This window comes from Pavona decussata, unplaced genomic scaffold (genome assembly GCF_977016875.1).
Source record: "Pavona decussata unplaced genomic scaffold, jaPavDecu1.1 SCAFFOLD_161, whole genome shotgun sequence".
NCBI lineage: Eukaryota > Metazoa > Cnidaria > Anthozoa > Scleractinia > Agariciidae > Pavona > Pavona decussata.
In genome coordinates, this window is record NW_028145572.1 from 3,270,618 (window position 1) to 3,296,746 (window position 26,129).

Sequence of the window (26,129 nt, forward strand, 5' to 3'; positions counted from 1 at the left end):
GGCTCTTTTACGATGTTGACGTCATCGTTCACGTGACCAGGACGCTCGGACAGTTCTCGAGGTTCTTGTAAATCTACATAAAGCCCAATTAAACAGCGATTGGTAGACCGCAGGTTGTTTATATTTTAGTAAAAACATTTTTAAATTAAAAGAGGCATTAATAGTTTTTCATGAAAAAATAAGCAGGAGATCTACTCATACTAATCTGTGATTGTCTCATGCTGTTATGCGTCTTAATTCAAGTCAAGATAAAAGCAAACTCGTATATGATATTTGAATGTATGCTCTTGCTAATAATGGCATCGACGGTATCAAAAAACATTGGCCGAAAACGGTGCTTGGGTACCTGGCAGCTACAAGTTATAAAAAGTGTTACTGTACGATTATTCATTGTTCTGGTCAGTTTTGATGGCGAAGGGAACGGACCGGGAAAATGCGTTCGTTGCTGATAAGGAGAAAAAGATAAGGAGAAAAAGAAGAAAATCTAGTTCGTTATACCGAGGTTTTTGTTATATAGCGATTTGGTATATAGGAGAATCGCACGGGATCCAATGCGTTTAGTGAATATCTTTCCGCGACAATGATTTTTTAAGTTACTGTCAAGTTAATGTGAATGCTGATGTTAATGTAGGTGTTTAAAAAAGAGTTATGAAATACAGCAAAAGAAACCATTACTCATGCTGGGTAAACCGTATTTGAAGTTAATGTTTTTATCAATTATTGAATGGGAGTTTTAATTTGGAAAAACAGCGCCATGGTAACGATCATAGACAAATTGTGAAGGAGGTGACGATACTTTTTAATCATTTAAAACTATTCAACATCTGCTAGCCAAAAACGATCCATCTTTCACAAGTTGCTCCAATCTGCAAATGGCGCTTTACAAAAAAGGGTGAGGCGATGGCTTTGTGGATTCTTGTTGCACTTCCTTTAGTGAATGCTGTCCACGGATTAAATCGTTTTTCCAAGCCGGAGTTCGAGGCTATTAATTTTGCAAAGGCGATAGAAGGCCGAAAATTAACTGGAAGGATCATCAAGGAGGTTGAAGTTGCATCAGAAAATTCTTGCCAGTTTGAATGCATCAAAGACACAAGGTGTTTATCATACAACCTTGTTTCCACCTCAGGCAAGAACACAAAGAAATGTCAGCTTAGTGACTCTGACCGATTTGTTGGATATGAGAATTTTACAAGCGAAGACGGAGCGATGTATAGAGGGATACAGGTAAAACTTAGTGATAGAATAGTATGGATAGAGATATTTGTTTTCACTCAGTTTTTTAAAAAGTAATGATGATAAACATTTTTTTCGTGATTTGATTGTTGTAATTTTCTCTCTTTGCAAAGGGCTTGATGAAACGTGATGCCATAATGTTGCTCGTCCCGTTCTATTTAACCATTTAACCATGTTCCACCGAAACATTTCTTCCAGACCGTCTGCGAGCGAAACTTTCCATGCGCGGAGAATCATGAAGTATGTATTGCAGACTACAAATCCCATCATGAAAGTCATCTGTGTAGATGCTTTAAAGGTAGGGGCTAATTAACTTGATTGAGGCTGGCTGTATATTGTATGCGTAAACAGTTGCTCTGCAGGGTCTCTGTCAAACCTTTACCTAGTGCTACATAATCACAAATAGCCATTGTAGTTATGAGCAGCGGAGAATTTTAGACGACAAAAAGAATTCCTCACATATACCTGTTTTTGAAATACTTTAAATGTTTAAGAAAACTGAGTTGAGTTGTAATCAGGATTCATTATGGGTAAAAATTAAAACGTTCTCTGGTTAAAAATTTTTCTTTTTAAGAATTTTTTATCTGTGGAAGCGAAGGTAAACAAATTCAAGTTTACATATGAATTATAAAAAAGTAAGTAATGGCAGATTCTTGGCATGCGAAGGTTACTAAGAGCAAAGAGAGGCGAAGTTTTATGTTAAAATAAGGTTTAACCAAAAGGTCTGAACACCAGGAAAGTCACGATCAGTTTTAAATATAAATATTTTCAATTAAAAGACATGTCGACAGAAACTTCTGCTTTCTTCAGAACAAATGTCTCAGAAGATAAATAACTAATGCTAATTTAATTACGTATACAAATAATGGAAAAAACGTGCGGATTGTAAAGATTAAGGGAGGCAACTTCAACACGTTAATTTAAGCTCATCTTTGTAATCCACACGCTTTTTTCTATTATTTTTTTATACGCATTTATTAACATTTGCGTGACATTTGCCTTGAAGAAGGCCGAACGAAACCTGTCTTTATAATCGAAAACTGTCGTTTTATATTTAAAACAAATAAGGTTGTATAAAAAGTTATTAAAATAGATAGAGAAGATGTTTTAACATCTTAAATGAAACGATAAAGTAGGTCCACCGGCGCAAAATGACTATCGAAAATATGGAATGTTTACAAGATGTGAGCACAATTGGACCAAGTCCAGAATGGCAGAATAGCAAACTTAATTAAAGGAATTTTTTTTAATTATTTTGCCACAGAAAGAAATATTTGTCCTGTCCTCAGCTTACTTTAATGATAAAATGTAATTCAGTTTAAAGGTGTACTTTCCTTAGTTCTGCATTTTGTACCACTTTATTAATTTTTAGACGCCCTATCAGCTTTTCTTGGGAATCGATTCGTATCGTCCTTCTTAGTTTCTGTAGGCTCGGAGGAATAACCATTAAATTTCTGTAAGGACTTACAGTCTCGTCTGGTTACCCTATCACCCAACAAACAGACGAATCATGGAAAATGAAGTGGCATGATTAAAAGTTGTAACTATTAAGATTGCAGTCTTGGTTAAATGGTTAAATAAAATTAGAGCTACGCAAATAAAACGAGATTTTTGCCTGTTTTTTCTGTCAGAACTCTGTCATACGCACTTCTCCAGCCAGCAGTTTATTAATGATTATTTTCATGTTTAACGTTGGCATTCACGTCCTAAACCAATCTCGTACCCAGAGTCCTCAGGCTTTTTGGTCAGCTGGTGGGCGCAAGGAGAGACTCTGGAGAATTCGAAAAACCTTGAATTTTTTAATTGGCTGCTCTGTTTTAGCTCCGTAACGGCTTCCATTGTTTTACCGCAGAAATCCTGCGGCAATAAAATTTCCAGTACCCCAGAGTCTCTCCTGGCGACCAACCGCTGGCCAAGGAGCTTGAGAGCTCTGGGTACGAGATTGGTCCCAGACCCCACGCAGTTTTGGTAAATTGTTGCGCTTCAACCACTGACCAAAACTTCTCAGGTTCTGGGGACGAGAATGTTTCTGCGCATACGTTCTGCGCATTTCAAGATAATCCGAGAAACTCGGGTGCCTACTAAAACAAAGGTATTTTACACACTCTATAACTATGGATGTGGGAAAATGGAAAGAAAATACCATACACATTGTGAAGCTTTTAATAATTAAAATTAGAATAATTGTTCTTTCAGTTATCTTTGAAAATTGCGCGGTTACTACCAATTTTCTTTTGGATTCCAACAGCCCTCGCCAAGATCTGTGTTTCCGGCATACCTGTGCATTAGGAGGTACTGGCCTTAGTTGAAGATAATGATGATGACGACGACAATAATGATGATGGAGGGGAGGAAGATGAGGAGGAAATGGAGGGGGAGGAGGGAGAAGGAGGAGGAAAAAAGGAAGAAGAGGAAAAACAGAAAGAGGGGGAGGAAGAGGAGGAGGAGGGGGAGGGAAATTGGTCCCGAACTGTCCAGGGATATAGAAGAAGTCCGCACCTCTTTCGGTGAATATATTTACCAAACCAGCAATTGTTTTAGTTTCCAGCGTGTGACTCAATTGCACGTTTTGTCCCACCTGAATAAATTATGCGAGAGAAAGGCTACAGGCCTCGATTCTGTGTCAACAAGACTTCTAAGAGAATGTCCGGATTTAATATCCGGGTCACTCACTCTGATATTCAATCAATCGATCGATACTGATATTTTTCCTGGTGAATGGAAGAATGCAAGAATCACGTCTCTTTTTAAGAAAGCAGGAGTTAGGAGTGATCCTTCTAATTATCGACCGATATCGATTATCCCGGTTGTGGCCAAGGTTTTCGAGCGAATTATTTGTGATCAGTTGTATCATTACCTAAATAAAAATAATCTTCTCAGTGGCTAGACACCAATCCGGTTTTCGCTCGCTTCATTCTACAGTTACTGCATTGATTGAAGCGACTGATAACTGGTCTTCAAACATCGATCGTGGCTTTATTAATGCCGTTGTATTTTTAGATCTTAAGAAGGCTTTCGATACTGTGGACCACTCTATTCTTCTTTCAAAATTACAAGCTTATGGTATCCAGGGTTTCACAAACCAATGGTTATGCTCTTATTTAAAAAACTGAACCCAAACGTGTTTTGTAAACGGGAATAAATCGTTCAAAATGTTCCTTCGCTGTGGTGTTCCACAGGGAACGATTCATGGGCCCCTTGTGTTTCTATTATATATAAATGCAAAATTTGCCTAATTGTGTCCAGCATTCCCAACCAAGGAAGTACGCCGATGACACCAGTATTACTTTTGCTGGTAGTGGTGTTGATGAAATAAATAGCTGGATTAATCTTGATTTGGAGAGAATTCGTGTGTGGCTTGCAGCCAACAAACTAACTTTAAATATGACAAAGACAGAATTCCTTCTGATTGGTTCCAAGCAACGGCTTTTAAATTTTACAGCGAATCCTACTGCTAATATCAACCAGTTTCTGATAAAACGAGTCTCGACTATTAAATCCTTAGGTGTACACATTGATGAAAATCTTACTTGGGAGTGTCATATCAATGAGCTTTCTAAAAAGATTGCTTCTGGTGTTAGCGCCATTAAACGTATTAGGTATTTGGTCCCAAATAAGACTTTACTTTCCATTTACAATTCATTAGTCCAACCTCATCTCGATTACTGCAGTTCGGTGTGGGGATCCTGTTCTAAGAGTCTTTCTCAAAAGTTACAAAAATTACAAAATCGCGCAGCACGCGTCATAACATTTTCAAATTACGATTGTAGCCTAATGAATTGTTGCGGATGGTAAACTGGGTTAAACTGGACCGTCAACGCCTTGTTAATAAATCAATAATGATGTACAAGATTGTTAACAATATGGTTCCGGAATATCTTAGTTCACACTTTGTCTTCCGTTCTGATTCTTTAACTTATACCTAAGAGATAGAGATGGTACGCTTGCTATCCCACAGCCCCGCACTAATTATTGTGAAAGAAGTCTGTCTTACAGCAGAGTTGTACTGTGAAATAGTCTACCCTTGAATATTCGACAGTCGCTGTCTCTTAATAACGCATTTAACTCAAAGTTGAAGAATTATGATTTTGACAGTAGTCTTATATAAATATTATTTTGTTTTTATACACGGATTCTTTCTAAAGCAGGTTTTTATCATTCTCTTATTGTAGCAGTTATTTACTACATTAATTTAGTTAGGTAGTTAGATTATTTCAATTAAATATTGTATAGTCCTGAAGGAAACACCGTGTCTAAATAAAGATTTTACTTTACTTTACTTTAGGGGAGGGGGAGGGGAGGAGGTGGAGGGGGAGGAAGAGGAGGAAAAGAAGTGGGTGGAAGAGGAGGAGGAGGAGGAGGAGGAGGAGGAGAAAGTGAATGCTGTAAGATTATGATCAACCTGCATGATTGACGGTTAATAAGTGGGGGGTGGAAGAGGAGGAGGAGGAGGAGGAGAAGGTGGATGCTGTAAGATTATGATCAACCTGCATGATTGACGGTTAATTAGTCTGGTTCCTTTTTCTCGAGTGGTTGCCACAAAACTGACTCCTTGGATTCGATAAAAAATGTACATCACAAATGGAAATCACAATCTGCGAATTGAAACTTGCCGGCACAACAAGACACCTGAAAATTTGAGAACCTGCTCTCTCTGTAATTCAAATCAAATTGAAGACGAATCGCATTTTCTATTCTCTTGCGAACATTATAATGATACACGTAAGAAATTTTTTGATGAAATAAATGACAAACATCGAAATTTTAATGATCTTGACAATATCTCAAAAATCATGTTTCTTTTTAATAACGTTGATCCTTTTGTTTGTAGAACCATTTCCGCTTATATTTATAGTCCATGGGCCAGAAAGTGAAACCCTCCCCCCATCTCGGGATTTTTGCAGACATGTATCATTTTAAACCTCTACCCAAGGGTATTCCAAAAATCGATGTTTGCACTCGATCAATTGGTGGGTGTGGCGGTACGGCGCCATTCTTTATTTTAATCAAAGTGCCACAGGTTACCCAACCCGAAATTTTACAAACAACCTTCTTAAAAGGTATTATCCATGGAATTAACACGCAAAACTACGCATACTTACTCTTCTCCATCCCCTCTGTTAGATGATACCTCAACTTTCACTTTTAAGCTTCAAAGTTGACTACTGCGCATGTCACAAATTTCATTCAGCCTGTGCAAGGGGTATATGTGAAGTGATGCATAGAATTACTCATGTTTCGTTGCTGTAAATAAAACAGAGAATTTACGCACCTTTACTAGATTTAATAGATTGCAACCTCTTCAGATTCACTGGAAACAATCAGTATGAGTTGCTTGTCTCACAATGAAGTCACTGGCTGTGGTCCGCAACGTATTGACTTCTTACTGCTAGTCTTCACCAGGTGATGGGGTCGACAGGGTACGCATCACCATCGTCAGCAGACCATTGTGCTACAAGTAGTAAAAGTGATTCATGTTCGTCACCCAGTTTCTCCATGGTAAATTTAAAGGGACAGTATCACGCTATTTTTAGTAACACATCGAAAATCGGAAAGACGCTATTCGGTTGCTAGTAGCCAAGATATAATGACAAAATTCCATTAAAAGATTGTCAGAATGCAAAGAAACTATCCAAGGATATTTTCGCTGCCAGATGACCAAGATAGAGACAGTGTAGAGAGGGGTTCAAATTTGAAAACGTCTGGCAGACGTTTTCAAATTTCGCTGTTGTAACGCACTAAAAATCGCCGGTTGTACTATATTTTGGTTCAACCTTTCGTCTTAGAATCACTATTAATATTTCTTTAAATTAGCGATTGAAAAATTAATTAAGACAGTGTTCAAAGTTTAAAATTAGTGAATTTTGGCCAAAAATCATGATGTCTTCCATCGATCTCCCATGATACTGCCCCTTTAAGAACAGATCCGCGCTTTCAAATACAGCATCAGACATGTTGTCGTAATCGAGACTGCTGTCATGTTAATATTCGGGCGTGACCAAGCGGCCTGCTATTATATCTGCCAGTTCTTGAGGCATCAGATTGCCGGCAGTTCAGAAGATTTCAAGCTGTCCATTATTGTCAATGATCAAGCCATGCCCATCAGGTCCGGCCGGGGGGGATACTTGGTGTTGGGTCGTCTGCTTTTCTTTCATATAAGAGTTTGATAGTTAGCTCTTCGGATATGCATTCTAGGCTCTCGGGACAAGGAGGAGTAAGAGTTATATCCACTCCGTCGCAGTTTGTCAGCACCATTCCTGGCTTCGTACTGAACCTCTCAATAAACTTCGCATGTCTTAAGTAGCTGATGTCAGCCGACTTGATGCCATACATTAGGCACTTAAACTTCTCCAGATCTTCAAAAACGCTGTTTTCCACGTCAACAGATGTTCCCAAAGCATGGAATGTGGGAAGAAACTCGGGTTCCTTTTTAAGGAGTTTCAGGGGCGTCACTTTCCCATTTCGTACGAACGCGCTGATAGTATCACAACCAGTAAATGCGTGCAGGGCTGCGAGGGCAAGATTGATATCGACTCCGAGATCTTTTGCAACTGCATGGATATTCAAGAGACGTCGCTTGTCACCTGTCGCTAGTTTACTTCGTTCCACAAAAACCTCTTCTAGTCACGAGGAACTTTGGTAGACGGTCCTTTCACTAGGTGTACCTTAGCAGAACCTCTTCGAGATCGTTCTACTCCTTTAATTGAACAGGGATGATAGGAGTCTGTCACAAAGTCAACACGCTCTGCCCGTGGGAGTTGATCAAAAACACATTCAGCTAGCTCTCCAAATGTGCTTGGAAGAGAAATCATTGCCTGCTGAACCGCATTCCCGTCTATGATGTAGCAATCAAATGCCACGGTGGGTCTCTGTACCAAGTGCAATTTCTCTTCTAGGGAATGCATCAACTTCGACTTGTCAGTCTTTATCAGAGCACCATCTGCAGTAGCCAGTGCCCAAGGACCTGGCCCAACAGATAACTCAGCACGTTTTCCAAGCTAACTTGATGCTCTAGCGCCAGTATCACCAGTGCCCAAAGACGTTTCTCTCTGTTGTTATTTCTATGTTTCTTCTTTCCTGTCCGCAGACCATTGATGATTTTGCTTGGGTAGCATACGTTTTGAGATTCTGTTTCTTTACTGGAGAGCGAAAAGTGGTGTTCTTCTCTACTAGTCTTTTCTGGACAAACTCCCAATGGACCCTCTTTTCGATGTCATCAGCCATCAGTATGTCACGTTCGACATCTTGGAGCACAGGAGCGCCGAATGAAAGACAGTATAGCGCATCTTTGTCTTCGATGCTGAATGGATTAGTGAAATTACTAATGGCCTGTAAAACACTGCATGTGTCTTGCTCGCTCTTCACAATTTGCGATCCTCTCACCTCCTTGAACTATGTATCCTCCTGGCTGTCCATACTTGCAATCTCTTTGGTCGCTTGCAGCTAGCTCGCTCTTGTGTGCGGTGTACGACACCATCTGTAGTACGCGAATGATTCCTGCTAAAACCAACAATGCCGCCGTGAGATTTGGCCTTGGCGGTTGATCGTTTGCTCGATGTTGATGTCAACATCGTTCCTGGATGATGGTACATCGGATCTGTTGACACTGAAGCCATTGCATTTCAACAATTCCTCCGCTCCGGGATGTGAATTTTCCGGGTTTAACATAATTACCAGGTAGAGTGTGGAGTACCTTGCATAGTTGGGATGATCGAAGCTGAAGAACAAGCTGCACATCTTCTGGAGGCTTGCAAGATGAAGCATTAGATTGTTCTGTTTAGTAATAAAAAATTATATAATGGAAATAACGCCTTGAAGTTTGTTAGAAAACTCATATGTCATGTCGGTTGTGCGTACTCGATAGTTTTTTTTCTGACATTCAAATGATCGCGAGAAACACATTTTCCCAAAAAAAATCATATGCATTTCAAGACGTTGAAACGGACTGATTTATCGACTGAAGTGAGATTATTTGCTGTAATATCTAATTGTTTTATAGATGTGATATATTTAATCAATCATAAAATAACTTAGCAAACGAGAGGAAGCAGCGTCAGAAAACAAAAACTTACCGGTCCGCTTTTCCAAAATGGCTGATTATAAATCCGAGTGTTAAAAGGATTATTGGATGGCTGAAAACTGGGCAATGCATCTTGGGAAGCCGCATGAAAAGTACTTGAGGAGGGTTTTTGTTAGAGCAGGGACACAGAGACCATTACTTGCCTATTTTATGCTTCATCCTGGTTATTTTTACATTGTATATAAAACGTTTAGAGCAAATCAACCATGCGGTCCCTGCTAAGTTATATTTGGCCCCTCCTAATCAAGTACTTAACAAAATCCCTGCGGGGCGAGTTGTTTTTTTGTGCCAGATCTCCCCCAAATCCCTCACAAACCTTGAACAACTGTAGTTTTGTTTAAATTTATTGGCATTCCCTAGAAAGCGTAGTAATCATCTTGGGTGCATATTAAAGACACCAATAGCCACGAACTATCGTGGAAAGCAGTTGCGGTGCTTAATAATGCCGCGTTGTTTATGAAATTCCCACATCTAATAAATTTGAGTGATTATGCAGAGTTTCTGTGCGACACGATCGTATACATAATCTTCTACAGTATAGGTATAAGCTGAATGAACTTTGTGACATGCGCAGTAGTCAACTTTGAAGCTTAAAAGTGAAAGTTGAGGTATCATCTAACAGAGGGGATGGAGAAGAGTAAGTATGCGTAGTTTTGCGTGTTAATTCCATGGATAATAGCTTTTAAGAAAATTGTTTGTAAAATCTCGGGTTGGGTAGCCTGTGGCGCTTTGATTAAAATAAAGAATGGCGCCGTACGGCCACACCCACCAATCGATCGAGTGCAAACATCGAGTTTTGGAATACCCTTGGGTAGAGGTTTAAAATGATACATGTCTGCAAAAATCCCGAGATGGGGGGAGGGTTTCACTTTCTGGCCCATGGACTATTATGATTCAATGCTGAATCGACATTTAATGCTAGTTTAATCATTAGACATAACTATTTAATGTAATTCAGATTTATTAAATAAGTAATCCCATGCATAAATTGGGGAATACTGAATAAAATTGTTGTTGTTGTTGAGTGAAATCAATTATTCAATTAATTGTGGCAGAAGAAGACGTTTGAATTTTTGTGAACGCTTCTGGTACTTACTGGATATATTTTTCAATTTAGAGTGCCCAAGAAACTGCTATGACCACTACCGTATTGGTTCCAAGACTAACGGAGTCTACTCTGTCTACCCTGACAACGGAGAACCCATTCAAGTGTTCTGTGATATGACAACAAAGGGAGGTGGCTGGACCGTGTTTCAAAGGCGAATGGATGGATCAGTGGACTTTTATCTTGGCTGGGAATCTTACAGAACGGGTTTTGGGAATCTAAAGGGCGAGTTCTGGTTGGGTAACGATAACCTTCATCGTCTGACTGCAAAAAGCAACATGATGCTTCGAGTAGATATGGAAGATTACAAGTCTGTCCGGAAATATGCCGAGTACACGACTTTCTCCGTGGCTAACGCGAGCGATAACTATCGGCTGGCAATCGATGGATACCGAGGCACTGCGGGCGATTCGATGGCTGCACGTTGTGCTAGACCAGCTAAGTACGTAGAAACAAACTAAATTTTCCTATTTTACATTTCTACGGAATTGTCCATTTACAGCATAGAATCATGCAGCTGTTCATTTAAGAATTGGTTCATGCTTAGCGTGCGTATATCGAGTTATGGATGCACGCAGGAAGTTTGGAGAGCACGAGAGAAGCGTAAGAGTTGCTCGAGGCGTAGCCGAGAGCAACTCTAGCTTCTTAAGTGCTCTCCAAACTTCCCAAGTGCATCCATAACTCGATATAGGCCCAGCTAAAAGTATGAACCAATTCTTTTATAACATAGTGAAAATAAAGTAAATGCTTCTTGGAAAACAGGTTGTGTTCCCGATTAATTACAAAATTATCGGTACAAAAAAAAGCGAAAATGGTTTCTCATATCGGTTTAATCTTAACGTTTCATTAAGCTTCAAGCTCTTATAAATATACATTTTTTATGCTGTTGTCTCTCAGTAAAAGTTTTTTAATAACACAGCGCGCGCATGCTTCTCCCATCTGACTTGCACACGTCATCGGATGGACGCACGGCCGTGCGTATGTTGAGAAATGTACCATGATGACGCCAATAGGAATTAGATTAGGATGCACGCGCGCTATGTTATAATTTTAAACATACGTATAGTGTATAAACATATAATTTTTTAAATTTCGTTTTTCCAGAACGGTATTAATTTTGTAGGAACCTTTTCCTGTAATCTTTGTTCTTCTCTGCCCATTCTTGTTGGTCCTCTCAAGACAAAAAAGGCAAAACTGTATTCTTCACGTGGCTAATTACCCAGTCCACAACCGTTTTCGCTTGAAATCGTTGAAATTTCTTCCGATAAAAACGGTCACAAAAAACGCAAATCTTTGAAAACAAAACACTCTCCAAAGTGGACATTTTTAAAGGTGTCGCTGTCATATTCTCGTGTGAATACCTAAAAGCGGAGATTTGCGAATCAAAACGATGACATCATGAGGTCGAGTTTAACGGCCAGCATTTTCGAAAAGTTCCGTTTTCGGAGTGACGGTTTTCATTAGATACCTGTAGACGGAGGGCAAAGCTGAGAAGGACTTCTGTTTTTTTCTAACGAAAAGGAATGGGTGTGGACAGGCAAACACAATCCGCAAACTCTAGTATGGACAGAGATGCTTTTTATACATAAAACGGAGAGACACTTTGCATTTTCCAACCAAAACGGATACGTGTAAACTTTGCCTAAAAAAAAAAAAAAAAACCTGTTAGACTGTACTGTAATGTGGTGAAGCCGAGTAGGATAATGATTACATACAGCTGCTGTTTTATATTTTCTGTATAATATGCGTTAGTAAATAATAAAATTATTCAATTGGAATAAACCTCATAGCGGGTGAAAATTGATGTTGAAGTAACACTCGGATGACCAGGAACTGACACTTTAAGTTGCCAATCAAACCGTCAAGGTTTGTTGTTAAAAATATGCGAAAGACAGCTCAGAATGCTGTACTTCTTTAACTATGTTTGTTTTGTTGTTTAGGAATATGATGTTCACGACCAAAGATCGGGACAATGATGTAAAGAGCAGAGGTAACTGTGCAGTGCGGTTTAAAGGATCATGGTGGCACCATTATTGCCTCTGTGCCAACCCCAATGGATTATACCAAGGAGGAGGACACGCTCAGGGTGTCGTTTGGGCAACCTTTAGAGGTCTGAATTACTCCTTAAAAAACATCGAGATGAAATTTCGACCCAACACATCTAAGTGAGCTGCAGTGTAGAGAGTTTGCGTTTGAATTTGGAGCAAGATTTTTCCGGAATTTTTATCGAAGTTGTATAAAAGTCTCAGTAAAAGTAGTTTAAGATGTACACGGCTGGATGACACTAGCACCATATAATAGACCTCGCAAATGTTTGAGCTATAATTAAGGACGGTGCCTACTATTGTTACTGCGCATACGTTCTGCGAATCGCGAGATACTCGGGTTTCCTATGGGTGGTGCCTACTAATACAGGGATATTTTTGCGCGGTTTAAAACTATACGGAGATAGCAGAACTTACCAAATGCCTTTGGTATCTCAAAAGAAAATTAGGGGTAACTATGCATTTTTCAGAGAAAATTAAGCTTCAATTTAGGAAAAAATCCCATACATTGCTTTGTATTTTGGCGCTCTTTAGAGATATTGTTGCTTAATTATCTCTGAAAAATGCGTGGTTACCCCAGATTTTCTTTTTGGATTCCAATAGGCTTTGCTAAGATCTGCTTTTCCCGAATAGTCATAAACCGCACAAAAATACTTCGGTATTAGCAGGCACCGTCCTTATAGCTTGGATATTGTCCAAGACATAACTCTCCAGTTGGTAAAATTAAGCCTTATCCAGGTTTTCATCACATTAAGCAGGAGTTATCTTTTCTGAAGTAAGCCTTGCTATTGTCCATCAAGAGGCACAACTCCACGATAAGTATCAGCAAATTAAAGTTAGCTTTTGGGACCTGAAACATTTTTTCACAATTTTTGTTGGACAAGTTGTTAAACGATGTATGTTTTCCTATAGTTTGAAGTACAATCGTAGAGTTAGAAAACTAATTGAAAACTGATGGGCTGTTTTTCATGGGGACTCCCGCCTTAATCTTTGTCGCAAGGACATTCATCTAGCACTGTAGTTTATAATCGTGGCACTAAATCAAACGTAATGTTCTATTTTCAAACAGTACAAAGACATGCACGGGAAGGTCCCCGATGACCTGCAGAGGGGCTTCGTGGTCCTTAAGAAACGTAGAAATAAGTCAGTTGACTGTTTATTGCACGAGATGTTGTTTATCAGACAAGAAAGACCCCACCCATTCTGAAAGTGCAATCAGACTCCATTTGTGCGAAAGTATTTACATAGTTTTTATTTTTATTTTCGCACTTTCTCTTGTGTTAATTTTAGCGCCAACACTGCTTTAAGTACTTGTCACAATCTACATTTTGTCCACAAGTTGTGCCTTGACAATGGCGTCATGACGACACCGAAACGTCGGTTTTTATCGTTCGTTTTTTGCTTGTTTATGTCTTAACAAACCGTTATTGATAACTTATAAATATTTCACAGAAATCAGAAATCCCAACTGACAGGAAGTAAACCATTTGGCTATTTACAAAGGGTACCTGTAAACCACTCGTACAGTCATTTACCCATAGATTTCGTATGCTATTTTGGCATGACCGGGAGCACCTACAAAAACCAACCTACAGAAATTGCAAATTGAGCAAAATAATGTTATAAGGCTAGTTTTCTTCGCCACTACTGACTTATGGGGCCTAATGCAGTAAGTGCCCTCTCGTTGTAAACATGCTTGATATTATAACAGTAGAAAAGTCGCCCTCTTAAGTTATTTACGCTCGAAGTAGCATTATTTTAATCAATATCCCCTTTTTAATTCTTCTTACGAAGAGTCTCAGCTTATTATATATGCAATATATTCTAAGATTTTTTTAGTCAATAAGTTTTATATTCATGAAAGGAGAGTAGCCCTAGAATGGGAATTAAGTTTCCCTCTGCTCTCATCCCGCCATCTTTTAGCTTTTTTTTTTGTTTGTCTCTTTCATTGTATAGATGGTTAAAATCATTAAACTAATTAAACTTAACTAAACTAAAATGCTTTTTGCCTCTCTACTTTAAAGTTTACCTAATTACCAGATATATCAGTAACATATCTAAATACATTTAACCAATATGCAAGCAGCGTTCATAATTACGTACAATACAAGATATACAGCGAAACAAAATTTCTAGAAACTACGTGTAAGAACAAATCTTGGCAAACAAAGAATATCTCATGCAGCTATTGATCTCTGGCAAAAACCTCCCCAGAATCTATAAAAAAAAAACTCATCATTTAAAAATCAAACTGAAACTTTAGTTACTCTTAAACCAAGATATTAGTCAATAAACTCTTATTACCATCACTAGTACTACCTTCCTCTCCTCCCTAACTAGAAATACAGCTCGAAAACTCACCTGTTTATTTAGCCCATAGTTAGTTATAGTTATCGTCTTTGTATCTACATGTGTCTCTGTATTGAAGAAAATAAAATTGCATTGCGTTGTTGCGAGATTAATTGGCCTGTTAGTCCCTGATGGTGTGTTTTGGCTCTCTAAAACGTTTGCCTTTTGAAAGCAAGGTCTTGGTAAAACGATTCATGATAGTCCATGTTAGTTAAAACTCGCGCGCTCGTTTGATCACCACCCGGCTATCATGCGCTATCATGGACTATCATTAACTTTATGCATGTTCAAATTCTTCATCATAGTTGATAATAGTTTCTCCTGACCATGCGTATGATAGTTGATGATAATTTTTCGGTCAGTTATTTTCCGCTCTCTTGTCTCCTATATATTCACTCTTTTGTCCTTCCTCTCTTCCACCGTTGCTCTCTGGATTCATTTTACGTTAGTATTCTAACAACTGCAGGAAAACGAAGCAGGCGGCCGCCCTCTTTCGCCGCAAAAATTCATCCATGCGAAATTTTGCAGCTTAACGCGACACCATGTTTGCAATGTTTACACTCGACAGGTGCCTGACACTAGAGGCTCACGGTATATCACAATTTTTTGGAGCCATTTGACCACCAGCTTGATAGTTGATGATAGTTTTGGCTATCATCAACTATCATCGACTATCATACGCCTTTTGACCAGGGCTGAACAACTAGTATTCTCTGATATGCTAGAATGAAGATATGAAATGAAATGAAAACTCGTAATAAAATTAACTTTTCTGTGCATGTTATCGATTTTATCATCTTGGTAGTCGGAAATCAAAGCGTAAACCACGCCTTCCGACTTCTAGTCAAGTTGACCTGGAAGACAGTGGATCCTCACTAGACAAATAAAACTTTTCAAGTAGAGTTGAGATAGCAAATATTAAACTTTATATTATATTACTTCTAAATATTGAGTTTATTTTACAAGTAAATGATTCTTCTCTGTTCAGGTACCTCTCACTTCTTCAATTGAAAACCTGTCATTTGCCTGCAACCATGCAAGACATGCTTCAATAAATAATTACCTCACTTGAAAATATTTTGACCAAACCATCAACCTATCTCGGCCATATTTTACCCTGGAACTCCCTGAACGGAAAATCGTGAACTCTTTTGGTAAACAAGTCAAAGTGTACATCGTGAAATAGTCTTTAAAGAAAATTTAAGTCGTAGACGTCTAAGATGATCGAAAATGGAGGATTGCAAGAGGCGGTCTTTGAATTCATGGTCAAAACAAAGCGTGAAAAGTGACACTCCAAAACACGCTTTTCAAATTCGTTGTTTTTTGGTTGTTGCTCCCTTTGAATTGGAAAGCAGAAGACAGTATATTGACGAATGCTGGATGGTGAACAAGTTATGTCAGCGACTGTCCCGCCAAAACGTTATATATTGTCTGGAATGATCTTCGTTGGGTTTTTTGTGATGTCTGGTTTGAGAGTAAACTTGAACGTAGCTATTGGAGCTATGGTTAACAATCACACGGCGGTAGTGGACGGAGAGACAATCTGTAGGGTAAGCGGCAGACATGTATGTTATAAGTGAGCAATTCATTTTAAAAATGATGCTAACATAGCTTAGAGATTCTTGGACTTAACGGTGAAAATTAGATTGGAAATTTATTGCCACTACCGACAAAGTTTAACATAAACATTAACATTGCATATTGTCTCATATCACGGTATTAGGTTTGGGGGTATATATATGAAACCGTATATCTGGGTTTTTAATTAATTCGCTTGCTATTTAAGGAACGTATTTCCTCCATTATTCCGCATTCTAGCTGTGATTCCTTTATCATGATATCCCGATATATGTTTTGTCCCAGCATTAGCCCCTCGCAAGAGTGCACTCAGAAATTTTGGCCATAACGAGGATAGTGAGGCTTGAGCCACGTGAGCCACACATCTTCACCATTCATTCATTTTTTTTTTTCGAGTTACATGCGTGATCTTTATGTATCCCCTGGCTATTTCAGATCGATTACTTCAAAATTTTCTCCTTTTCAGGCCAATTAGAAACGGTAAAATCGATACGCTATACGGTGGAAGCCGGTATAACGGATTTCTGTATAACAAACCTACTGGTATAACGAACGATGTCATTTAGCCCGGCCAAAGTTAAAGTAAAATGTTTGGAACAGAACCCCGATATAACTAACGAATCCCAGTATCACGAACCAGTCGTCTCTTTGGTGAACACAGTCGACGAGCTCAAACTTTTTAAACTTCATTTAGCCGGTTACCATGATTGCTATTGATTCTATTCCATTCTTACGGTCTCGGTGATTGAGTGACATCTGCACCGCTCTACTCACTTTGTCTTTTGTCAGTTCGCTCAACTTTTCAAAAGTTATCAAATTAAGCATTAGCCAATCCCCGATATGACGAAAATTTTGGCCGTTTTCACACAAATTTCGCCGTTAATAACTAGATTTCTTTTTCAGAACCCTCTTTTTGCGAATTAGCGTTCACATTTTCCTTGTCCCAGTGGCATATATCGGGGTTACACTGTATTAGACACAAAAGCAATACCACCGTTTTTCAAAGGGAAATGATCAGTTGAAATAGAAACCACATTTTATACCCAAAACGGTTCAAAAACCATTCTATGCCAGGCGATACTAAGTACAAATCTATAAAGTGTATATAGGAAAGTCCACCGGCAACTGACTTCATAATTTAACTAATTAACGAGCTCATATATTTTATCTCTCACAGGAAGCAGAGTTCAAGTGGGAACCCAAGCTGAAAGGTGGTTATTTTTAAATGCGCGCAGCTGCGCTTAGAACAAAAATAGACCCCCTTTCTTAACATTAGACCAGTAATGCTGCCCATATAGACAGTTATTACTGCACCTGGGGTGTTTTTGTTGATAATGCCATTGCAATTTACCTCCCTGCCTCCCTTCCTCGTTCAACGTTCGAAATAACGGAATTCAACGTTGTTTGGACGGTATATTGGCCAGCGGGTGTGGTATGTAAAACTGAAAAGTTGCTACTTTAAGAATTCCGGTTTTGGAAGATTGGAAGCTAGCCTGTGAACAGGCGCCCAAAGTGGGCCATAAGGGAAGAGAAAAATTGGCGAGCTCGATAATTGGAAGCCCACCTCATGACTAGGCTTCTGTTTATCTGTTCATTTAATGGTAATCAAAAATGATCTCGTTCAGACGGCTGAATAATATAAACTCTCTTGCTTTCCCGACGTAACCAATCGAACAGTCCGGTAATCGAACTTAATCGAACCCAATCGAACTTAATCGAACGATTGGGTTCGAGTAGTTCGGAAATCGAACACAATCGAACCAAAACATTTTTGTGAGAGTTCGATTGAGTTCGATTTCCGAACCCAATCGAACCCAATCGAACCTAATCGAACAACATAAAAATCACTTAAAATATACCAGCTCTGCGGCGGGACTGTCTTAGCCGTATGTATATAAGTAAAAATTAAGAACAATAACTAATAATCACTTTAATGAAATAACCTTTGGGGACAAAAAAAAATACAGTGAGTTTACTGTAAAATCGAAAATGATATAAGTTCAATGGACTACAAGAAAATGCAAATTAGTTGCGAAGAACGCGGTCTTCAACACAACATCCACAAGATAACGTGAGATAAATGAAACTGCCACATTTGCAAGTAAAGCAATTAAAAGCAACAACAGAGTTTTTAACCGTGTAAGGTCGCAAGGATTCGTCAAAGCGGAAAAAAAAAATCAATTTTTGCTGCTGGAGTCATCTCCAAAACAGTGTGTGTTCTCATACTCGACCACCATTTTCACTAACAATTGGACCCGGGGAATCCAACTAGAAAATATATATTCACTGATGCAAAATCAAACCTAATCCGCGAACTCAATGGAACCCATCGAACTCAATCGAACCTAATAATCGAACCTAATCGATCTAATCGAACCCATTCGAACGTTCGATTTGGTTCGATTAGCCCAATTTTTTTGTGAGGGCTCGATTGTGTTCGATTATCGAACTCAATCGAACCCAATCGCGTGATTGGGTTCGATTGGGTTCGATTAAGTTCGATTAATCGAACGTTCGATTTGGTTCGATTAGTTACGTCGGGTTGCTTTTCATCATCACGGTGGAAACAACTGTAGGGGAAAATAATTCTCCCGTCTTCCAATTGCAACCCCTCAACGCTTTCCATGGGTATCGTATTAATCTTGTCGGTCCAGACACATTTGCTGAACACTAAACCTGTCGCAACATTCTAGTTGCTAAAAGTCTAGCAAGTGAGAAAATTTCTCTCGTACATTCTTGTATATTCAACAGAACATACAAATTACCTCCAGCTGTATAAATAGCATTGTCTTTTTCCTGCAGGTGTAATTCTAGGTGCATTTTATTACGGCTACATGGTGTTCCAGATCCCCGGCGGATGGTTGGCCTTGAGGGTGGGTGGGGCACGTCTCTTTGGAATTGCAGTGCTTGTTGCATCAGTATATACTTTGCTAACTCCAATAGCCACTCGCTGGAGTCCTGTTGCTCTAATTATACTGAGGATATTAGAAGGACTTGCACTGGTAAGTCTATTTACTTAAAAGCAACTCCAAGACTCCACAACCACTTACAACTCAAAACTGAAGCCTGTAAATAGGCTGGTGTGGTACCCAACAAGAATGTTTCAAGTCACCCACCCCCTCCCCAACAGTACCCCATACACTAGGCTCCCTTCCCACTCCTCTCTCTTTAAACAAAGCAATCATTTTTGGACTAAACTTAGGTCTCATAGTTTGTTACATCTCATACCTAATGAATAACGTAATTGTGTCTTACACAGTGCAACAGTTCGTGTTTGAAAATGACTATCCATGATTCTAAAAGCTAAAAGCTAAGGCAATTTGGGACATTTTAGTATTTTTCTCTGGAATACAAGCCCTCCTTTTCACTGAATATAATCTCCCTCTGATGAACGAATGTTTACCCATTTCCTTTTTGCATTTTCCAGGGAGTGTTATTCCCGTGTAATCACGCAATCTGGAGTCGCTGGGCGCCTTCTGCAGAGAGAACAACACTGGTTACTGTATCGACTACAGGTTTGTTCATGGTTCTGTTAAAATATTTTTAAACTGTATTTGAGCCAAAGTCAACTATACTCCACAGATATAAAAAAAACTGACATAAAGGCAATCTTAAGGCCTTCAAGCATGAGAGCATGCTGACACCGTGGCCAATTATTTCAGTCATACAGCGGAAATGTATCTTTCTCTCTGCCGGTGCAACTTTGGGCCGCGTCACGGATATGGAAACATTTATTTGGACGCAACCTCGTCCCAGGAGAGAGGCTGCTTCACGTACGCAACACTGAGAAATGTTTGTCACACAAAAACAGATGATGGCACTTTTTAATGCTGATAATGTCTTTTTGAATCTTCTGTTAAGGGGCGAGCGTTGGATATCTACTTACTATGCCTGTTTCCGGTCTTTTAACCAAATATGGCTTTGACGGAGGCTGGGCCTCTGTGTTTTACTGCTTTGGTGAGTATTAGCGCCTTATATGGTTAGTCTTAGGATTCTGAACATGGCTTATATCAAGTACCTGAGGGTCAGCCGAGAGCGCGCTAAATTGCATCAACACAATTATTCTAGGAATAGGAACACCATATCAATCATTTTGTCAATCATTGTATCGTCTGAGTGCAACGTACCTGGATGCTTGCTAGGAAGATTCACATAGACTCCTAAAGCTACCTGGAGAAGCACTGCAGTCAAATAACGGGAGTCATGTCGTCCCGCGACATAGACTAAAAAGGCTAGAACTCGTTCCGACCCTTTTACCCACGTGTGAGAAGGAACTAAGCCATTGTCTGAGTAGTGCACTAAATTTAATAATCAAACCTGGAAGGTGTACTGAATTTAAAAACTAAGGAAACGTTACCTCACAAACGTACCATACACTGAACTTATATACAAGTTCAGCTGCATATTGGCTACAGAGAAATCGCAGCTGCCTCGATTCCTTATCGACCTTATCAAAAAAAAAAAAAAAAGATATAAAGTTAGCTCTAAGATAACGAAATCCAGTAGAGTGATTATTGAGTCAGAGTGTCTGGAGTAGCACAACAGCCTTAGCATATTTCTTGAGTGGTGCCTTGATCAAGGGCCTCATTCCATTTAGTGTTACGTTACGTTACGTTATGTAAAGTTATGTTATGTTACGTTACGTTACGTTATGTTATGTTACGTTACGTTACGTTACGTTACGTTATGTTATGTTATGTTATGTTAAGTTAAGGTGTGGTGAATAGCCATGGGGTTGAAATTAAATTAATGTACGTGTTGTTTCCCTTATTAGGAGTGTTTGGTATCTTGTGGTATGTTGCGTGGGTAACAGTGATATATGAGTCCCCAGCAGTGCATCCCACGATCTCAAGTGGAGAGAAAACTTTAATACAAGCTACAGCCCTTGGTCTGCCTAAGGTAAGGAGAGTACTGAGCCTTCTTTGATCAACCTTTAGCTGTCGGAGTTCAGTATTTTATTTTAATGGTTAAAACCATTAAAACCATCGCGGACTTACAATTTAGCTCGAGGTTTTTATATTTCGTAATATTTTTTTAATTGATCACGGCTGAGCCGAATCAACTATGATTAAAAAAAAAATCGAGGGTGAATAAGCTTGATTGATTTTGTATGAATCTTGATTAATACTTCTTTAAAATGAAACGTTTTACTTCGGTATAGCGTTAGTTTTGGAAGGTTAAAATGCGCAAGTCGGGAACCTTCAGTTGCAACCGCAATATCTATTTAACAACAAGATTAAGAGCTGGGAATTTCTATCGGCGAGTCGAGGTATCAATCTGAATCAACATTATACTCAGAAACCGCGAGCAAATTATCCAGTTGTCTTAGTATAAATCTTGATTCCACCTAAAATGAAACGTTTTAACTTATTACAGTATTATTTTGAAGTTTAAACTCTTCACGTCAACCGCCTTTTCGCTACCTTCTATCTATCAGAAAATGTTTAAATGAGTAGCGTAGCCAATCATGTTACAGCGTTCGGCAAAGAATTCACGCTCGTAGACTTCAACTTGCACTAAATATTAAATGTAAAATATTCAACACCACTGGAGTTCTTTATAGGTTTCATTTGAACAATTAAACTTAGGAGCTTCATGTACAAGTTAAAAAGTTAGAAGAAATATGAAACCCGGCAGAAACTTTAAGAGACGTGGCATATTTTAAATACAATCCATGTTAGGAATATTTACTTATTTTATAGTATCAGTATATTTGCCGCTAAACATTGCATAGAAAAAAAGGAGGGTATCAGCTGTTTTACCCAGCTTCCCTGATAGTTCGTCGATTTCGGTTTTTTGTTTTACAACCATCTATCCCCTAGCCAACCGTGACTGTACAGAGCACGTCAGTTTCAATGTTTGGTGCACTATTTTCTTAAATTTTAGTGTACTATTTCTTTCTTATTTTAGGTTGAAGACCTTGTTATTCCTTGGAAATCAATTCTGATGTCACCACCGGTGTGGGGAATAGTCGCTGCCAACTTTGCTTTGGATTGGGCTTTTTACATATTACTTATATCGATGCCAATTTTTCTATTAGATGTCATGAAAACATCCATCACAAAGGTGAACTTATCGATTATTACAAGTTTTCCTGAGCAACCGCATTGTGACCGATACACATAGTTATTGGTTTACATTTGTTTCTGTTTTTAAGGTTACCCGATACCTTCAGAGGTGTCTCGCGTCCAAGCAATGTAGCGCGTCCGGTTTAAACTGTAGATACCTAAACCCTTATATCAAATTAAAGCTTATAGAACTGGCTATCCAACTAAACCAAGAATTGTGAAATAAAATGAATTGCCGAATTTTTAGCGCTGTTTTCTCGGATAAATTTTTTTCACTTGGAGGAGCCACTTCAAAGAGCTAAAACTCAAAAGGAATTTGTTCGTTTGCCTTCAAATTTGGACAGTAGCTAGTTTAACATATAAACAACAAAAAAGTGTCTGCGAATTTTTTCTTTCAAAATATTTTTTCTCCGAGAGCGATTTTTGTATGATTACTCCACATTTTTTTCATCCTATTTCGAAAATGCTCTATAACTTTTCACTGCGATTGAATATGGCAAAACGCAGACACGTTTTTTTAGCGCTTTGGGTCCGGAAACTGAGGAGCAAATTAAATTAGCAAAAGACAAAATTCACTTTGACTTGTAGCTTTAAAAAGGTGATTCGGACGCTCGCAATTAGAGGTCGTGAAAAATTCGACAATTTATTTTATTTCAAAATTCTTGGTATAGTTTGATAGCCAGCTCTATAAGCTTTAATTTGATATAGGGGTTTAGGTATCTACAGTTTAAACTGGACGCGCTACATCGCTTAAACGCGAGACACCTCTGAAGGTATCGGGTAACCTTAACGTAGATCTCAGTGAGGTTTGCAAAATGTTTGTTTGTTGGGTCTCTTGTAGTGTGTCCTTTATATCGTCATTCTTTGAAATAAAACGTAAAAACAACAACAACAACAACAATAACAAATACATAAACAGAATGGCGGGGGTCTCATTTAATAATGTGACTGAAGATAGGGCATTGGAAGGGATATCTTTTGTCACTAGTCAAACAGTGCATATTTTTGTCTTATTATAGATGGGTTTCTTAGCTGCCACACCGTTTCTTGTTAAAGGTCTGTGTTCTCCGATGTCGGGGCTAGCGGCGGACATACTCAGGAAAAGTGCAGTGTCAACAACCACTGTAAGAAAAGGATTTTACGCGGCAGGTACGTTATTTATCAGTTAATTGTGTGGTGAATGCCATCCAATCATCCTGAATCTCTTTGGGGAAGTACTAGCCTCTGTTCATTCAAGCCCTGAAGTAAGGATAGAAAAACAAATTATTTTTTTATGTTAAGAGTGCTTTTATACAACAGAGCTGGATTAAAAGCTGAATGCGCAAAAATGAAGAGTTCCGACTAGCTATTAACATTATTTAAGTCAAATGAAAAACAAGATAAGATCTAGGATATGATAGAATAGAATAGGAGGATATGCAAGGTTTCGGTGTAATTATGAGATAAATTGCCTTTAGGTTAGGTTTATCCATATGAATTTAAAATGATGCCTCGGTGACAATGAGGAGTGATATTCTCTCTTTATTTTTCATTCTAAAATATAAAGAGAAAAGAAAAAGAAACTGATAACTCGACAGGTTTTTTTATGCCATGGAGCTGAGTTAATAGACATCAATATTACTCACTAATTTCTTCTTTTTACATCTTATTTGATCACTCATCAGGAGCTGTAGCTAGCGGATTTCTTGTTCTGATTGCTGGCTATTCGTTAAACGTCACAGTCGTAGTCGTCTGTATGAGTCTCGCTGGCATGACAACGTCACTAGCATACCCAGCATACACTGTGAACATGCTGGATATTGCTCCGCGTTACGCCAGTATTATCATGGGAGTATGTAACACAATAGGCACGACAGCTGGTTTTGTTAGTCCTACGATTGTTGGCTTTATGACACAACATAAGGTGGGTGCCTCGCTGAACAGTTCGCTTGTAAATAGCCACTAGTCCGCCTCTTGCGAGTTGGGAATTTTTGACTATGTTATGCTTAATTTTAATTACTTGTGTTTGAAGTCAATTGCTTGCCCCCACAAACATCTTGTGTTGTACACAGTTACCGAGAATAAATAAAGGTTCTTATTATGACTATCATTATGACTATGACTATGCTTATGATTATGACTAATTATGACTATGAGAAACACAACCAGTAACCTTGACAATACAAAGCCACAATGACTACTGTCATGCAGCTATGCAATCAATCCGAATAAACCCGAATAGATCAATCAATCAATCAATCAATCAATCAATCAATCAATCAATCAATCAATCAATCAATCAATCGATCAATCAATCAATCAGTCAATCAATCAGTCAATCAATCAATTTATCAATCAACCAATCAATCAATCAAACAAACAATCAATCAATCATTCATTCATTCATTCATTCATTCATTTATTCATCCGTTCATTTCATCAATCAATCAGTCAAACAATCAATCAATCAATCAATCAGTCAAACAATCAATCAATCGATCAATCAATCAATTAATCAATTTTTCATCATGCACGAGGGGTTCAGGGGGTTATCAATAGTTGTTATAAAAAGCTCGTACAATTAAAATGAAACGACATATATGCCTTAATTTGTAACGGTAAAGGTTTCTTATGCCAGGACCTTAACTGGGGCTCTATTTCTTTCCTTGCAGACTGCGGCAGAATGGCAATTAGTATTCTGGATTACATTTGCTATTTTACTGGGAGGGACTGTAATTTATTGGATGTTGATGTCTGGAGAGCGCCAAGAGTGGGACAAAACCGACACTAAATCATCAGAAGACACGGTGGAATCACAATCAAATACTGAGGGAAACTAACAAACATTCAATGTGTACATACCATGCAGTTAGAATTCTAGTGTGTTCTCTTCAAGTAGGAGCTACTTAAACTCAGTTCACTTCGTTGTGGACGGTACTCAGGTATATTTTTAACCTTAGTGACGGGAGCTGCAAGACATCATCATCATCATTATTTTGAAGTCAGCGATTGGGCATCTGATTGCGTTTTTTGTCCGAAATTTTCTGGTGAACATTTCTGGGTGGAAAGGTTTTGGCAGGGCCTCCTTTTTAGACTTTTAAGGACGGTGCCTTCCTTTTGCTACTGCGCATACATTCTGCGCATCTCGGGATGGAAGACGCAGACTTCTAAAACAGAGGTATATTTGCGCGGGCTATTGGGTAGAGTTTCTAACTGAAGGTTTTTGAACAAATGACATTGGCCCCGTTACAGAAAATAAGTATCGGCAGAAAATAATAGAGGTTGTTACGTTTTTTTTGTTTTCGTTTTCTACGTTGTAACGTTAGCTGTTTTGCTTATGCCTTTTAGCAAGTTGCATTTTCAAATTTCAAATTGAAACGTCCTTGTTTTTGCAATTGTTACTTTAGCCTATGTTATGATTGGTATCTAACTGCAACCCTTCTGTTTTAAATTGTGCATCTTTTGCCATAGGGTCAGTTTCTAAAATACCCTGAAGTATAAAAGGCCGTACTTTTCGAAATATTGGGAAAATATATTTCCCTGACCGTTTAATCAGCCTTGCTCTTTTTTTGCATTATTTTTCTATAATTTGTTGCTGATTAGATCCTTTACTACAGGATCTGGTACTTTTATTTTGTCGCGGTGGTCCTTACAAACACAGTTACTGGTTTGTACTGAAAACTAAGGCTACT

The 26,129-nt window shown here is 38.6% G+C and overlaps 2 protein-coding genes across 2 annotated transcripts; both read left to right on the forward strand.

Annotated features, from left to right (window-relative positions):
• Window positions 1–839: 839 nt before the first annotated feature.
• On the forward strand, window positions 840–12,715 carry LOC146464834 (microfibril-associated glycoprotein 4-like). The gene is made up of 4 exons (XM_085129136.1): window positions 840–1,224; window positions 1,432–1,531; window positions 10,431–10,860; window positions 12,359–12,715. Exons 1-4 carry the CDS (start codon window positions 901–903, stop codon window positions 12,585–12,587), a joined length of 1,083 nt encoding a protein of 360 aa, XP_084985262.1. The 5' UTR covers window positions 840–900; the 3' UTR covers window positions 12,588–12,715.
• Window positions 12,716–15,894: 3,179 nt separating this feature from the next.
• On the forward strand, window positions 15,895–25,710 carry LOC146464835 (vesicular glutamate transporter 1-like). The gene is made up of 10 exons (XM_085129277.1): window positions 15,895–16,362; window positions 17,568–17,601; window positions 19,193–19,392; window positions 19,818–19,905; window positions 20,252–20,347; window positions 21,165–21,289; window positions 22,301–22,456; window positions 23,478–23,607; window positions 24,123–24,361; window positions 25,110–25,710. The coding sequence occupies exons 1-10, from the start codon at window positions 16,186–16,188 to the stop codon at window positions 25,275–25,277; spliced, it is 1,413 nt and encodes a 470-aa protein (XP_084985403.1). The 5' UTR covers window positions 15,895–16,185; the 3' UTR covers window positions 25,278–25,710.
• Window positions 25,711–26,129: the final 419 nt, after the last annotated feature.